The sequence below is a fragment of the Callospermophilus lateralis genome, chromosome 19 (assembly GCF_048772815.1).
Source record: "Callospermophilus lateralis isolate mCalLat2 chromosome 19, mCalLat2.hap1, whole genome shotgun sequence".
Taxonomy (NCBI): domain Eukaryota; kingdom Metazoa; phylum Chordata; class Mammalia; order Rodentia; family Sciuridae; genus Callospermophilus; species Callospermophilus lateralis.
The window spans coordinates 17,391,416-17,408,662 of NC_135323.1; the positions used below are offsets into that span (position 1 = coordinate 17,391,416).

Consider the following 17,247-nt stretch of genomic DNA (forward strand, 5'->3'; position numbering starts at 1 on the left):
GATCACACACACAGGGCACTCAGTGTCTCTTTTTTCTTTCATATGTGTCATAGACACACACGTGCTGGTGTGGTGGCGCACGCCTGTAATCCCAGTGATTTGAGAGGCTGGGGCAGGAGGATCATAAGTTCAAGGGTAGCCTTGATAGCTTAGTGAGACCCTGTCTCAAAAATGAGAAAGGGCTGGGTGCATGTAGTTCAGGCATAGCCCCTGGGTTAAATCCTGACCCCCTCCCACACAAGTTCATTATGGTTGAGTCATTGGAGGGTAAATGGCAAACATGTCCAGTAGCTACCCTAAGCATAAGGATGATTTCCTGTACAATGACAATATCATAATCACCCCTAAAGGAAAAGAATAACAGCAATTCAACAGTGTCTCCTAATAGTTCATGTTCACCTTCCTGCCGGTTGTTCCAAGAATGTATTTTTGTTTGTTTGTTCACAGTATGATCCCTTTGTAAGACAAAGACTATAAAACAATATTACATGTCATTTAGGGATGAATAAAATATGGAAATTTACATGAGTGATTACCACTGGGAGATCTAAAGGGAATGAAGGAGCTATAAATCAGAGGAGGAGGCAGGGAGTCTTTTCTTGTAGGCTAGCAATGTATTTCTTCAGGGGGGATACATGAGTGTTTTATATATTATTATTATTTTAAAACCAGTGAAGTACATGTGTATAATTATGAGAGGGGATCTGTTGGAATGGCTTAAAAGTTTTTGGAGAATCACTAGAATACTGTCCATGCACCTGGCATTTTGTATTTTTTTCAGCATAGTGTAACATCTTTGCTGTCTTGTAACTTATGTCTGGCTCTCTGTTTTCACCTTTCAGTTGGTCTATAAACATGTTCACGTCTCTGTTCTCTTTGACAAAAGAATCTGATAAGTCCTGTACTTTTGAGTTCTTGCAGGATCTCTCCTTTTTCCGAGTTCTTGAAGTCTGTGCTTTCGATTTTTCATACATTTTCATTGATCCGCTGGAATCCAACTCCTGCTCACTTGACTAAAATAGCTCTTATTAAAGTCACTGATCTTCTAAATTTCCAATCAATACTTTTTAAAAAATCACAATCATAGTTCAAAAGCAGTCTTTTCTATCTTAATGTGCCCCACCCCTGCCATTTGCCTCCTCTTTGCTAAATGAAGGTCTTTCATTGTGTAGCCTCTGTCACCATGTAGCTCTTGTTCTCCTCACACCTTTCTGTTCCTCTTCTGTATTTTACTGTTTTTCTTTGACCAGCTCTCAGATTTTATTACTTGCTGAATCATTGTTGCATATCTTTCCAAATTTTGGCTGTCTTTCTCCTGGATGTCTTCAACTGAAGTTGGAACCCTTAGACTCAGAGTGTTCAAACTTAAACTCATTACCTTGCCCCATACCACTTCCTCTGTCTGGATTCCCTTGCTCAAAAAAGCCAGCCTGTCCGTTCATCCAGTAACCCTTCCAAAATCCTGAAATCAGGCTCAGACTCTTCCTTTCTTAGTGTTTCATAAGCCAGTGGTTCACTGCGCTGTATAATTTTTAACCTCAAATACTGGGTGTTTTATTTTTGTTTGAACTGAACTCCTTTCCGTCTCCTGCCAGTTGCCATGGTTGAGGTACTCACCATTTGGTCTAAAGTAAAATCCCCCCAAATATCTTTTTTTCTACAACCTGCACCCTAATTTGTCAGACCAGAAGCCAGTCATGATCCATGTGTTGCATCTGGTGTGTTGTTATCTTTGTCGTCTTTATTCCAGAACCAAACCTCCATTAGTCCAGTTTTATTGAAAGGCTGCCATGCCTGTTGGGTTACATGTTGTTTGTGGCTGCTTTCAAGCTACAGTGCCAGACTTAAGTAGTTGCCAAAACTGTCTATCTAGCCCACAAAATATTTATTAACTAGACCTTTACATAAAATGTTTGGTGACCCAGCACCAAAGGCTGAAATAACCAAAAGAGACATCATGGACTTTGTCACTTTTAAGAGCTATTTGAAATTGTGCATTTAAGGTTCTCTCATATTCTTGGTGGTCTATCTCACACTCCATGGAAACACTGTTAAACCTAAAGATTACTTATTTATTAAGCTCTTCTCTTTCTATAGAAATAAAGTCTAAGGTAGAAAAGCAAAGAATTCAACTGTTTTGTTATGTGGCATATATTTTGTAAGAAAAAACTTGCTCATGAACTTACATCAGTCTAAATTCTTCCCACACATGCTGTTTATTATTAGCCACTTGAATTATCACCAGTCTTTGCTCCCTACATAATCTCTCTGAATAGAAGTACAGTAATGCAATTGTGTGTGTGTGTGTGTGTGTGTGTGTGTGTTTGCAGTGCTGGGGATTGAATCCTGGGGTGCTTGACCAATGATATACATCCCAGACCTTTACTTTTTGAAACAGGCTTTCACTAAGTTGCTGAGGCTGTCGTCCTAGGCCTCCCAAGTTGCCAGGCGTACAGGTGTACACCACCAGAACTGACTGTATTCTTCCTGAGGTGTAGTGCTAGAGCTGCCCCCATTCTCTCTTGATGATTTTGTGTAAAAGTAGGATGCTGATGCCATTCTGGATTCCAGATGTTTCTAAGTAACATGCAACCTTCTAAATCTTAGTTTGCTTATAGCATTATGGTTTGTAAAGATTTGCATTAAATTAAAAAAAAAAAAAAAAACCTGCTCTTTTTCTTTGCATTCCCACAGAGATTTACAGCCTTAATGTTTCTGTCTCCTGGGGGAATAAAGTAGTGATAGGGCTGAGGCTGTAGCTCAGTGGTAAAGTGCTTGCCTCACATGTATGAGGCCCTGGGTTCCATCCTCAGCACCACATAAAAAACAAACAAAAGCAGATACTGTGTGTTCATCTACAACTAAATAAATATTAAAAAAAAAAAAAAAAAGTAGTGATAATCTACTTAATGGTATTCCTGTATGTTTATCCTCAGATATTTTGAACAACGGTGTTCCCCTTGTCTGAAAGGGGAAATATATTATTTCACTTCTTCAACTCTGAAATAGCTTCTGCACCTGTGATTTCTGAGAATGCGTTTTCTTTTCTCTCCTTTAGTTGGAATTGTGTCTGTTTCCCCTCCATACCATTAATTTTTCTTCCTAAACTATAACTCTTTTCATAACTAAAAATGCCATGTGACTTATCCTTGATGTACAGTTTTTAGAATGGTCTTTAATTTAGGTTTTGTTGAAACTAAAGTAGGATCCAGATTAAAAATGGAATTTTAGCTAATAATTATTCATGGTACCTCTCCTTACTTTCCTAAAAGAAAATATAGCAAAAGTCAGTCTTAGATCACTACCACTGGTTCCAAAATCAGGACTAGACTAGAATGTGGGAACATTTTTTGCTAGTGTTAAAGGCAACAGAACTCTTTTGCAGAGTGTATTCTAGTGTTTGTTTTTCTGCTTTTCTTCATTCTGATATTAAAAGGTTTCACTTTAAAAATAAGTAGTCTAACCTATCATTCCTTTTGTGGTTTCTATGATTTGTGTATTAAAAATTCTATAATTTCATGGTTTCATCCTTTGCCATTACACTTTTTTTTTTTTAATGGTGGTCATGATTGAACCCAGGGTTTTAGGCATGACTTACTTCTAATATTAATCATTTGGTATTATTTTGAATATATTGTCTCATTCGAAAATATTTTTCAAGTACTGAATACCTCCCCCACATCCAAAACACTAACCTTGACATATGCTTGGGACTATTCCTGGATTTTCTGTTCAGTATGTTTGCATATTCTCTCAGTGCAGTACTGCCTGATAATGTGAATTCCCTCCCTCATAAATTCTGTTTGAGATTTATTGGGGGAAGTGGAGTAGAGACTCCCATTTTTTAACATGAATCTTAAAATCACTTTTAATCATCATACATGGTTAATATGTTTAACAGTTCCTTGTAATTATGTTAAAATTGTTAGATCTTCCTATTTAGGAACAAGTTTCTATACATAATCAAGTTATCTTCTGTGACTTACAATAAAATTTAAAACGAGGGCTGGGGTTGTGGCTCAGCAGTAGAGCGCTCGCCTAGCACATGCAAGGTTCTGGGTTCGATCCTCAGCGCCACATAAAAATAAATAAATAAAGGTATTGTGTGCAACTACATCTAGAAATTACATATATAAAAATTAAAATGAAATTTAAATATTTTTATTAGTATGTCCAAGTGATTTTATGAGTTGTGCTGATTAGGAACATTTTTCTATCACATTTTCTCATTGAAAATGGATATTGGAAAACTATTGTTTTTCACATGTTGGTCTTTTTTATCTTCATGAATTTATCTCTCATTTTGGACCCTATTTCCTGGGTTCACATGTCCAGGGTGGAGTTTAAGAGTGTTGATGACAAGTGTCCTTGTCTTTCTCCTATTATTGTGGGAATGCTGCTGATACTTCATTGTTAAATTCTGGGTCATTCTTTTATTTTTACTTGAGTCGTTTTGTTTTAAATGCCCAATCTCTTTTTCTTACTTTATAAAAGTGACAACACACGTGGAAAATAATGGCAGCAGAAATACTTTTGCAGTAATCCAGGAGAGGACAGAAGTGATGGCTGAAGGAAGTATTCTAGATTTAGAGGAAAAGTCTGGATTCAGGACTTGGTTATGTTTGGGATTTTCTGTACACAGCAAGGAATAAAGGATAAATAAAGGATAAAGGGTTTTAGAAACTCACTGAGTTGAGGAAAGCTAGGAGAATTGTGTCTCCCCTTCTTTGGGAGGAGACGTCTCTTGGGAATAAAAGTCCAGTTATTCTGTGTATGATATCAAGGAGGAGATTTTAAGTAAGCAAGTTCTATGAGTTCTCATATTCTTCATCAGGGAGACCTGGTAGAATGAAAAATATGTTCTGGAGAATAAAAGATGATAATAATCTTTAGCATGCATTAATTAATGATAATAATGGCCTTCATTTTTTAAGTGTTATATGAATCAGATATGGCTTATAGTTGTTAATCATTTAATCCTCATAACAGTTGCATTAGATTGGTACTATGAAGAAACTAAGGCAGAAATCCTGCTTGTGATCATACAGATAGTAGATGGTAAAATGTCTCAGACTCTGTGCTTTTAATCACTACTTACCTTGCTGACAGTGTGAGCTAAACGTTTTGCATAAGATGGTACAGTCAGCAAAGTAACTAGGTTAGGAAGTACCCCTGCTTCACAGATTTTGTCACAAGTCTACCGCATAGAATCCAGACTTGAGTCAAGTTGCCTCTATAGACTCAGCCATGTAGTCACCTTGCTTCATGAAGGATTCTGACAAATCTCGCTTGGTTTCTACAAATTAACTTCTGAATGGTGATTTTCTCATCTGGAGAGCAAAAGTAATACCTATCCTGTGGGGTTATGAAAGTGTGTTAAAGCTCACGACATGTAGCTGAACATCTGTTGATGGGCTGGTGCGGACGTCAGTATGCTGATTTGTTTTTACTCCGTGAGATTGACTTTTTAGTACCCTTTATTTCATGAGAAATTCTTTTCATGTGCACTGAAAGATAACAAACTTTTCATCTGATAACTTAACAAAATGATTCCTAAGCAGGGAGTAGAGATTAGAGTCACCTATGAAGCTTTAATGTATATATTTGGTGAATTACATATATTATTTCTGGTCTCTGTAGTCCCTTTTCCTGCCACTCTTTCTGGGTTATCATCAGTTACTTCCTAACAGTGTATACTTTGAGAGAAAATGATACAAGCAGAATCTGATTTTCTATATTAGCAAAACTCCCTAGTAGCAATTTACATTTATTTCCTAGGCTTTATAACCATGAAGTATGGGACATGCAGGGCATGGGGGTGCATGCCTGTAATCCCAGCAGCTTGGGGAGGCTGAGACAGGAGGATTGCAGCCTCAGCAACTTAGTGAGACCCCGAGTAACCCAGCAAGACCTTGTCTCTAAATAAAATATAAAAAAGGGCTGGGGATGTGGTCCTAGTTAAGCAACCCTGGTCTTAATCCCCGGTACCCACCACCCCCGCCCCCCCCAAAAAAAAACCCTCCATGGGACATGATGTGTGCATTTAAAAGCTCTACGTGTAATTCTGATTCTTACTCTAGTAGAGAACTACAACATAAGCAACCCCCTCGAGATGGACTGAATGCAAATATCTTTTGTAGTTAATATCCCTGAGGAATTTCTACCTACCAGATCCTTAAACCAAATGACAATAAAGAACCTGGGAATTATCAGAAATGTTTGGATTGCCCAGCCTGTGGTGGAGTAACTAGATAATAATCCATAGCAGAGAATCTCAGATTGTGGGATTTTATGGCTGGTCATTTGTGGTTCTTAATGTCAGCAGCTGGCTTTTATCATAAGGATTTGGTGATCTTTCATATGTCAGTTGATGTGTTTTTCTGTTGTCTCTTTTAATAAAGTTGGCTTTGCAGGTAAAAATCTTATTGAGTCAAGCTAAAAATAATTCTTGCTTGTGTCCAGTATTTTAGCTGAATGTAAACACTGAAGAAATGGAAATATAATGGATAAAACTTTGGAATTCTTATAAACTGAAAAAGGCTATTCTAGGAAGCAGAATGGGAAAAGGATCCCTAATACATTGCTAATATATTTTATCAAGGTTAGGGTATTTATCTTTACCTGCCTTCATCTCAGCCTCCTCTTTCCCAAGTCCAGCCTCTGAGTCTGGGTTGCTCCATTATAACACATCACTGCCACCAGTCCCTCTGACGTCAGAATTCTTTTCTGGATGATGTGTTAACAGTTCATTAATCCAGCATTTATTGAGGGACTGTTATGTTCTAGGGCTGTAGAATAATATTGATGAGCAAAGCTGCAAAATCCTCTGCCTGTGTAAACTTACTGGAGTGGAAAGTTGGTGGCTGAAAGATAAGCAGTGTTCTTGTAACCATCCTGACAGGCGCCTTATCTTATCAAAGTTGAGGAACCACATGTAGTTATGACATACTTGCCATTTTTCTGAGACTGTTTTGTGTCATTTTTAAAATGACTAGCTCTTTATAAACTGTGTCTTTCTCCTTTATTCTAGATATAAACCACAATACTTCAGGATCCCATTATGAAAATTCCCAGCAGGGACCTGTGTCTTCTACGAGTGACTCCAGCACAAACTGTAGGAATGCTGTTGTGAGCGACTTGTTGGAAAAAGAAGTATGGCCTTCAGTCCCTGGCAGTGATCCAGAATTGGCTTCAGAATGTGTGGATGCTGATTCTGCCTCCAGTTCTGAATCAGAGAGAAACATCACTATCATGGCTTCAGGGAGCACAGGTGGTGAAAAAGATAGCCTTCGGAATAGCACTGGACTTGGTTCCCAAAACAAGTTTGTGGTTGGTAGCAGCAGCAATAATGTGGGCCATGGAAGCAGTACTGGACCGTGGGGGTTTTCCCATGGAGCCATAATAAGCACATGTCAGGTCTCTGTGGATGCTCCTGAAAGCAAATCAGAAAGTAGCAACAATAGAATGAATGCTTGGGGCACTGTAAGTTCTTCATCAAATGGAGGGTTAAATCCAAGCACTTTGAATTCAGCTAGCAACCATGGTGCCTGGCCAGTATTAGAGAACAATGGACTTGCCCTAAAAGGGCCTGTAGGGAGTGGTAATTCTGGCATCAATATTCAGTGCAGTACCATAGGCCAGATGCCTAACAATCAGAGTATTAACTCTAAAGTGAGTGGTTCTTCTACCCATGGTACCTGGGGAAGCCTTCAGGAAACTTGTGAATCTGAAGTAAGTGGTACACAGAAGGTTTCATTCAGTGGTCAACCTCAAAATATTACCACTGAAATGACTGGACCAAATAACACTACTAACTTTATGACCTCTAGTTTACCAAACTCCGGTTCAGTACAGAATAATGAACTGCCTAGTAGTAATACAGGGGCCTGGCGTGTGAGCACAATGAATCATCCTCAAATACAGGCTCCATCAGTTATGAATGGCACTTCCCTTTCTCATCTTAGCAATGGAGAGTCAAAAAGTGGGGGCTCTTATGGTACTACATGGGGTGCCTATGGTTCTAATTACTCTGGAGACAAGTGTTCCGGCCCTAATGGCCAAGCTAATGGTGACACTGTGAATGCAACTCTAATGCAGCCTGGCATCAATGGGCCTGTGGGCACTAACTTTCAAGTTAACACAAATAAAGGAGGAAGCGTTTGGGAGTCTGGGGCAGCAAATTCCCAGAGTACGTCATGGGGAAGTGGAAATGGTGCGAATTCTGGAGGAAGTCGAAGAGGATGGGGAACCCCTGCACAAAACACTGGCACTAATATACCCAGCGTCGAGTGGAACAAACTGCCTAGCAATCAGCATTCCAGTGACAGTGCAAACGGCAATGGAAAGAAGTTTACAAATGGATGGAAGTCTACTGAGGAAGAGGATCAGGGTTCTGCCACATCTCAGACAAATGAGCAAAGCAGCGTGTGGGCCAAAACAGGAGGTGCAGTGGAGAGTGAGGGTAGCACAGAAAGCACTGGACGCCTAGAGGAAAAAGCAACTGGGGACAGTCAGAGTCGAGACAGAAGAAAACTTGATCAGCACACATTACTCCAAAGCATCGTGAACAGAACTGACTTAGATCCACGTGTCCTGTCCAACTCTGGCTGGGGACAGACTCCTATTAAGCAGAATACTGCCTGGGATACCGAAACATCGCCTAGAGGGGAAAGAAAGACTGACAATGGGACCGAGGCCTGGGGAAGCTCTGCAGCACAGACTCTTAACTCAGGGGCATGTATGGAGAAGACTGGCCCTAATGGTAATGATACCTCAGCTGTATCGGGGTGGGGCGACCCCAAGCCTGCTCTGAGGTGGGGAGATTCCAAAGGCTCAAACTGCCAGGGGGGGTGGGAAGATGATTCTGCTGCTACAGGAATGATCAAGAGCAATCAGTGGGGGAATTGCAAAGAAGACAAGTCTGCGTGGAATGATTCGCAAAAGAACAAACAGGGATGGGGTGATGGACAGAAGGCAAGCCAAGGTTGGTCCGTTTCTGCCAGTGACAACTGGGGAGAGACCTCAAGGAGTAACCATTGGGGGGAGGCTAATAAAAAGTCCAGCTCAGGAGGTAGTGACAGTGATAGGTCCGTTTCTGGTTGGAATGAACTTGGTAAAACTAGTTCTTTTACTTGGGGAAATAACATAAATCCAAATAATTCATCAGGATGGGATGAATCTGCTAAACCTAATTCTTCCCAGGGATGGGGAGACCCTCCAAAGTCTAATCAGTCTCTAGGTTGGGGAGATTCATCAAAGCCAGTCAGTTCTCCGGACTGGAACAAGCAACAAGACCTTGTTGGGTCCTGGGGAATCCCACCAGCTACAGGCAAACCTCCTGGCACAGGCTGGCTGGGGGGACCCATACCAGCCCCAGCAAAAGAAGAAGAACCCACAGGCTGGGAGGAACCATCCCCAGAATCCATACGACGCAAAATGGAGATTGATGATGGAACTTCTGCCTGGGGAGATCCAAGCAAATACAACTACAAAAATGTGAACATGTGGAACAAAAACGTCCCAAATGGCAGCAGCCGTTCAGACCAGCAAGCACAGGTACATCAGCTGCTGCCTTCTGCAAGTGCCATCTCCAGCAAAGAGGCAAGCAGCGGCTCTGGTAAGCCTCCACTTTGTGGAGTCTCCTTTACAAAGGCTCTGTATCAGCCTACTGTTGCCACAGATCGTTAACAGAGTGTTGGGTGCTGTGCACAAAGGCCTTTCCTCTAATTTGGAAAAGCCTGGCGGGGAGATGAGGGGTGATGTTCACCCAGGTAGTTGAGCTCCACCTTGGTGATATTGTTCCCTATTGGGAGTGTATTATCTGAAAAGTGGGGTCAGGTGGGAGTATGCTATACTTCTCTCATTGTTTTGAGTCAGGGCTTCATTTGGTTTTATTATTTGACTAGAATACCTTGGAAGTAAAACAGTTTTCTGAATACTGTGCTCTCTAGACATCATTGTGCTGGGCCTAAGAAGAAAGGTTTTTTGGTATGTTTTAGGGTGCTGGCGATTGACAGTCAAGTGCCCCTCAGCTGGTTTTCTTTTGTTTGGTTTTGTTTAGGTAGGTATGCAGTCCAGGTCTGTTTAGATGCAGGTGTGTATGATTGAACATTTTGGTAATACCTTTCTTGTGTATTCCTATTTCCATACAGTGGTCTAATTCTTATCTCTACAAGTTATTTTGACAACATTGACATGCATTTTCTTTGTTAATGGAGTTTCTGTTGAATAGTCTTATCATACATAGAGATAGGGTGTTTTCATGAACTTACTTGTCAGTCAGCACCTAATTTTTTAAGTCTGAGTCTTAGGTTTAATTCTTAGAAGAAACACTTATTTATCTAAGTGAAAGCCTCTCCTTGTTGAGGTTCTTTTAACAAAATATGTTTATGGCTTTGATGTTGTTGGCTTTGGACAACTTCAGTGTAATATTTTTTTTCAATATTTATTTTTTTAGGTGTAGATGGACACAACACACAATGCCTTTATTTTTTATGCAGTGCTGAGAATTGAACCTGGGTCCCGCCCGTGCTAGGCGAACGCTCTACCGCTGAGCCACAATCCCAGCCCCTCAGTGTAATATTTAATAAGTATTATCCAACATATATAAAAGTAGGATACTTAGCTATTGTTAGTCATTGGTAAAAAATTATAGTCATGTAATTAATAGTATAAATTTTTACACTATTACCCAACTTAATACCTTAAATTCACTAGGTTTGGTTTAGAAAGATTTTACTAGGAATTAAGCTAATCCATAAAGGAGGATCTTTTTTTTTTTTTTTTTTTTTTTGGTACCATGATTAAGGTTATTCAAAAGAATCTACTATAGGCCCAGAGGGCAATTTTGAAAGAAGAGGTTTTAAAAAAAAAACCCATGAAGTTAAATTTGTCATTGGGAAGTGGTTTGTCTTCTTTTTATAAAACAAATGCCTACCAGAGAATCATTATTTATATGTAAATGTGAAATTCTTCATCCTTGATTCCCAAGTATTCTTTATTGCCCCTGATTCCACTGTACTTTCTTACCATCTATGCTGATGACTTTTTTCCCATACTTTCTCAAGGCTGGGGTGAGCCCTGGGGGGAGCCTTCTACTCCAGCCACAACTGTGGATAATGGTACTTCAGCATGGGGTAAACCCATAGACAGTGGTCCCAGCTGGGGGGAACCCATTGCTCCGGCATCCAACACATCCACCTGGGGCTCCAGCTCTGTTGGTCCACAAGCGTTAAGCAAATCTGGTAAGTTACCCTTGATCCCTGGAGGCTAGTATGTAGCACTGACTACTGTTGAATAATTGGATGATGCTTGTACATTGTTGATGATGTGTGGGTGTACTGTGGTATACCAGATGATACTCAGCACTTGGCTCTTTGAGTTTGTAACATGATTTATTCTTCTGTCTCCCGTCTAAATTTTTTTTATGTTCATTTTCCTCAAATTGTAATCATTAATGATTTACATACTTCTTACCAAGTTTAAACTATATTTTACCAAATTGGACAATCTGTAAATAGTCTGTCATCTTTCGTGCCATCCAACCTGAGAGGCTGAAAGAATATAATATGGGACACATCTCCAAACTGCCAGATGTTTCTCAAAAAGTTCATTTAATTTGAGAGATTCAGATCAGCCCTGTCACTGTCCCACTCACTGAGTATCTGAGACCTTATTGGAATCCCAAAGGCCGTGTGTAGGGAGAAACTGCTTTCTGCCTTTGAGTTCTAAAACTCTGAAAATATCTATCAATTTGATCTTTTCAAATTTCATTTGTGTCGCTATGCAGATTAACTGGGAACCCATGAAGGCCACCATTGTCTGTGTTTAGGGACCCTATAATTGGTAAAGGCATAGGGGAAGGTTTAATGAAAAAAGTTTAATAAAAATAAATTCTTCTTTAATTGGACTTTTGGCTCAGTATAAAATGTACATTCCTATTAAGCAAATTTGACAAAAGAAATAGTGTTTTGTTTTCTTTTGTTTTAGGTTCCCTCTCTCCACTCTTTAATGTATACTTTCTTCTAGGAAAAAATTGTTTTATTAAAGTCTGTTTCTATCACAAATCCACAATCAGGGCCAAAATCTATGCAAGATGGCTGGTGTGGTGATGATATGCCATTGCCTGGAAATCGCCCCACTGGCTGGGAAGAGGAAGAGGATGTAGAGATTGGAATGTGGAATAGTAACTCATCTCAAGAACTTAACTCATCTTTAAATTGGCCACCATATACCAAGAAAATGTCATCGAAGGTAAACATTTCAAGGACAAAGTCCTTGAAACTTTCATTTCCAAAGGTAGTTTACCCACAGAAAATTAACCTCCTTCCTGCCCATTTATGGCGATCAGTGTAGTCCAGGCCGTCCCCAACTTAGGTACAGCCTCTTATATGGGCAGCCACCTAGGAAAACCGAAGCCCACAGGAACTTCCTTTCTCCCCACTGCTACAGCTTGGGATCTCTCTCTGACTCCCCTCCACTAGCGCTGCCCGGGGCGACCCCGCCTCCCAGGGTGGTGCCTGCAGTGGTGAGGATGGAGAGAAGGCAGATCTCCATGGTGACGCTTGGCATCCCACTGCCAGTCCTCCCATTCCACCTCCTCACCAGAGCCCCTGACATCCCCTTTACCCAAGTCACCATTCTCCTATTCATCTGCCACCTTTGGCCCTTCCTCATCCCAGAAGGTCCTATGACAAAAATCCCTAGATATGGGCTGAGTTTGATTTTGTTTTAATATGTGGACAGATTGTATTCCCAAACCTGGTTTATATCAGAATCATCTGGCATTTGTTAACAGTATCTTTTCCTGTACCCCAGGTCTCTTGAAGTTTTGGAAATGGGGTCAAGTGTCCTGTCCTAAACGTTCCCCAGATGTCTCTGATACAGATCCAGGTTTAGGAACCTCTAATTTAGAGCACTGGTTCTCCAAGAGGTGATATTGGGGCTGGTGTCAGATTCTCCTGGAGACATCTTTCAAAATATGTGCCTAGTCTCCCAGGTGGTTCTAACATGTCCTTCCCACCCTATTTGACTTCTGGGTGACCTTAGAAGTCAGATATCCAGTGGGTCGCTGGACTGGCTGGCTGCCAGAGTTCCCCTTTTCATCCTGGGATTCGCAGTCTAGGACCTGCCATTTTTACCTCATACTTTCTTCATTTGGCTGAGTTTGCCTATTGACTTGCCATATGGCTTATGAAACACTTCTACATGAATCATTTGATCCTCACAACCTTCTAAGATAGGATACTGATGAGGAATTTGAGGCTGCAAAAGGTGGTGACTTGCCCAAATTTGTATAACTAGTGACAGAGCAAGGACTTAAGTTTAGGTCTTCCAATTCCAAACCCTGTGTTCTTCCCACTGGACCATGCTGTTTTGTGACTTTGTCTTTCCTTACAGGGTCTGAGTGGCAAAAAAAGGAGAAGGGAAAGGGTGTGTAGCCTTTTTACTCTTTCTCCTTTGTTTCTACTAGTAAAATTCTTTAGAAAGCAACTGCAAACATTTATTTAGCTTCTGCTGTGTGCCAGGTACTGTGCTTGGTGCTGGGGATTGAAATTCACTTAAGAGATGAGCTGTGCATTCAAGGAGCTCATGATTTCATATGGGGCATTAGGAGAGCTTCCTAGGAGTGTTAGCTGGAATTTGGAAGATGCCTGGGGTGGGATGTATTAAGGAGAATAGAAGCCTGACATTATTAAAAGGCAACTTTCTAGAAAGAAGTGGTAGGAGATCTGGCTCTGTAGTTAAATTAGAGAGGTTATTAAGGTATTCTCAAGTATCATGCCAAGGAATTTGAACTTTATTTTACATAAAATATGGAGCCAATGAAAAAGAATAGAAGAGAACATCAGTGAATTTTTTAAAAACTTTTAAAAACTAGCCAATGATAGTATGAAATATAAATTGGAACAGGAGAGACCAGATTTAGGAATTGCAGGAAGCTTTTCCATTAATTCAAGTTAGAAAAGAGGGTTTGATTTGGGAAATTAGAATAAATGTGTAGTTGAAGGGACTAATTTGAAAGACATTTTAGAATTCGAGGGACAGAAAACTTGGCACCTAGTTAGAGGGGGCGGGAGTGAAAGGAAAAGGAATCAAAGACGACTTGAGAGCCTTGGAGAGGGTTAGGTGCTTGCTTCAGAGACCTGCCTGCATTTAGGGGGTTAATTATGAAGCTGGGTTCTGTTTCACAGTCAGAAGGAACAGGTAGTAGCAATGGGAAGGGGAAATTCAGTCCACAGACTTGAGGATGGTCTGCAGTCTTCACATGGACGGGAGACCTCGGTTTCTGAGACTCCGGCCTCTCTGTCTACCAGGCTGCTGCTGATCATGTGCCTTCATTGTTTCAGCCCGGGTGTCAGGGTGGTGTCTGTACCTTCCATACCCCAACCAGCCTCAGAGAGCCAACACGAAGCGGGAGGGATCCAGCTTCAACTGCTGCTGGAGATGCTGTGTTCTTGGCAACACAAATAGAAAGTTTAAATATCTTTTCATGGGGAAACACGTGGTGTTTCTTCAGTATAGTACACATAGCATAATTAAAGGTTAAATTATTTTGGGGGGACTAACTTGAGAAGTGAATCACTATCTTTCACTTTGGTATGAGAATTCTAAAAATCCAAATTATAATAAATCTTACAGAACAGAGTCCATTTGTAGATTGAGAACTGCGCAGTGGACAGGTCCTCATTGTTCAGAGGCCCCTTTTTCATTTAGGGGGTCCTCGGGGCCTTTGCTTCTGTCTTTTCCTTCTGACTGCCTGCCTTTAGAGATTTTTCTGTACATTACAGCTATATCAGAGGACTGGAGCAAAGGAAGTTGAAAATCAAATAAGTTGATTTTATAATGTCAACAACTCTGATAAGAGTTGGTTGGAGGAGAAATTATTGGCTAAAAATGAGAGTTGGGAATTGTCTTGAAGTTTTATTAATCCATCACTATACCCAGATAAATAGAGATGGCCATGGCATCTTTTCTACTCTTTTATTTTACAAAGGGAATGATGAAAGGTGGAAACAAACAAGAAGAAGCTTGGATAAATCCATTTGTTAAACAGTTTTCAAATATCAGTTTTTCGGTAAGTGTGTTTTCTGGTAGCCCCTCCCCTTTCGGTAGCGGTCCATAATTTATCCCAATTTCATATTTTTGTTTTCTTAAAAGTCATTCCTCATCCTTGGGTCCTTAAAATATTGTTGCAGTTAGAGTAAAATTGACCTTCAAACCTTAGTATTTATAGTTTAAGCTAAAAACCCAGATCACATCTCATTGAAGATTTTTTACATTAAAATATAATGAAAAATGAAGCTTTTGTGAAATACACTAAAATTCACTTTTGTTTTCATTAACAAATTAAAGTCTGCTAACATGTTACTTTTTCTTATTTCAGAGAGACTCACCAGAAGAAAATGTACAGAGCAATAAGATGGACCTTTCTGGAGGTGAGAGAAAATTAAATCAGTTTGAGTTTATGTTGATCTCTGATGAACAAGTGTATCTAAAATACGGCCTTCCTCAGGGAGCCCTCACCCATCCCAGGAGAGACCCCCTGGGCGTGGTTCAATGAGTGCACGCACGTCAGTGGGGGTCTAAGGTAGTGGCGATGGTAGTCTGTTATTAGAGTCCTATCAGCAGTGGGTTTTCCCCAAAGAGGGAGTTGGATTTTCTCAATCAGGTAACCACGTGTATGGAGGCCTAGATGTGACCGGGGTGTCTTAAACCTTACTGGAGAAATGGCAAGTAGTTCCCTGTAATGAGGCCAGAAATACAAAAGTGATGGTCAGAAGAGGGTGGTCTGAGTGGCAGATAATGCAGCTCCCCTTGGGTAGAGATGCCTAGAGAGCTAGGCACTAAATCAGGGGGAACTTGGGGGCCTGACCTTTCTTCTGAAAATAGGAGCTTAAGAGTTTTAAGCAGAGGAATTGCATGATTTAGGTTTATGTTTTAGAAAAAATAACCCTGGGCATAGATTGAAAATAGCTCAGGACAGAAAACAGCAGCAGCAGAGGGTGTACCGAAGACCCTCGAGATGGCGCACTGGGCAGAGCCCTGCTGCGGTAGCTGTGTTGCCTTCGAAGCTCCAAACTGAGAAAGTGCCTGGAAAGAACCTACTCCCGTGGTGATATAGAATTGCAATCGCCAGAAATTGATGATCAGCTGTCGCTGGTGTTGTTGCAGAGGGTGAGGGAAGTTGTAACGAAAGCTGCCTCAGCTTCCTCACCTGCGCAGTGCCGTGGGTGGTCTGGGCAGAAGAGGGGAACTTTAAGAATTATTAACTCTAGCAAGGAATTGGTCAGAAAAAGGTGAAAGAACTCTAAAGATTCTATGAGTAGCACACAGAAGAAGTCACCAACCTTGGGATGGAGATGGCATGCATCCTGCCCCCTGCTGAACTCCCGTCTCCTGGGCACAGCCATGGCTTACTGCTGAGCAGAGAGTAGTCATTGTGATGCCGCCCCAGAGGAATTGTGGGAAGTCTACCCTTCAGGATAGCAAGCAGAGAGTGACAGCCTAGGAGAGGCATCTCACTAGTGGCACTCCACTACAGAACTGCCAGAGGGGTGCCTGGTGGAAGCTGCGGGTTCCTGGCAAGGTGAGCTTGGGAGAGCTGCCTGTGTGGCTGGAGAGAGCACACCAGGCCCCGGAGCCAGGTCTTTTTACAGTGTCTCTTCTGCACACTCTGTTGACATGGCTTCAGTGCTGGTTAGCAAAGGAAAAAATATCTAACAGGCTGAATCCATTACTTTCACAAAGCAGCCAGAAAGGTCGAGTAGTCAGTACAGTTCACCCCACCTCTGACCTCTCACCTCTCATCCTTCTGTACACGTGGAAACTCTGCTCACAGTGGCAAACTGTTCTTTCTGCGTAACAGAATGTAGCTTTCTTCCTTAAACATGAGGAAGATGAGAAGCTGTGCAGTCCCAATTGTCATTGTACCAGTGTTGGCCCTATTTCCCCTTGAGTTCAGCCACAGTTTCTTACCAAAAACACTAAATTATATAGTACTTCTATTAGCTTTTGAGTAAGGTAAAAATGAGAAAGAGAAGAAATGTAACGGTCGACCCAAACAAATCACCACAAACCTGGAACAAGCAGTGGAAACCACGTCGGGTCACTCCAGGGCTGAGCTCCCTTCCTCTGATGGAAATGCTTAAAATATTGGAGTGTTTTGGATTTTAGAATATTTACATAAACTACTGGTTTATGTAATCCCTAATCCAAAATGCTTCAAAATCCAAAATTTCTTGAGTA

General features: G+C 41.0%; 1 protein-coding gene across 4 annotated transcripts in view; it reads left to right on the forward strand.

Annotated features, from left to right (window-relative positions):
- Nucleotides 1–17,247, forward strand: part of Tnrc6a (trinucleotide repeat containing adaptor 6A) — an 87,010-nt gene that overhangs the window by 47,330 nt on the left and 22,433 nt on the right. For all 4 annotated transcript variants that reach the window (XM_076840150.2, XM_076840151.2, XM_077106007.1 and 1 more), the window contains 6 exons: nt 7,031–9,616; nt 11,067–11,243; nt 12,077–12,252; nt 13,399–13,431; nt 14,996–15,076; nt 15,386–15,437. In XM_076840150.2, coding sequence (XP_076696265.2) covers nt 7,031–9,616; nt 11,067–11,243; nt 12,077–12,252; nt 13,399–13,431; nt 14,996–15,076; nt 15,386–15,437 — 3,105 coding nt within the window. The remainder of the gene's footprint in view (nt 1–7,030; nt 9,617–11,066; nt 11,244–12,076; nt 12,253–13,398; nt 13,432–14,995; nt 15,077–15,385; nt 15,438–17,247) is intronic.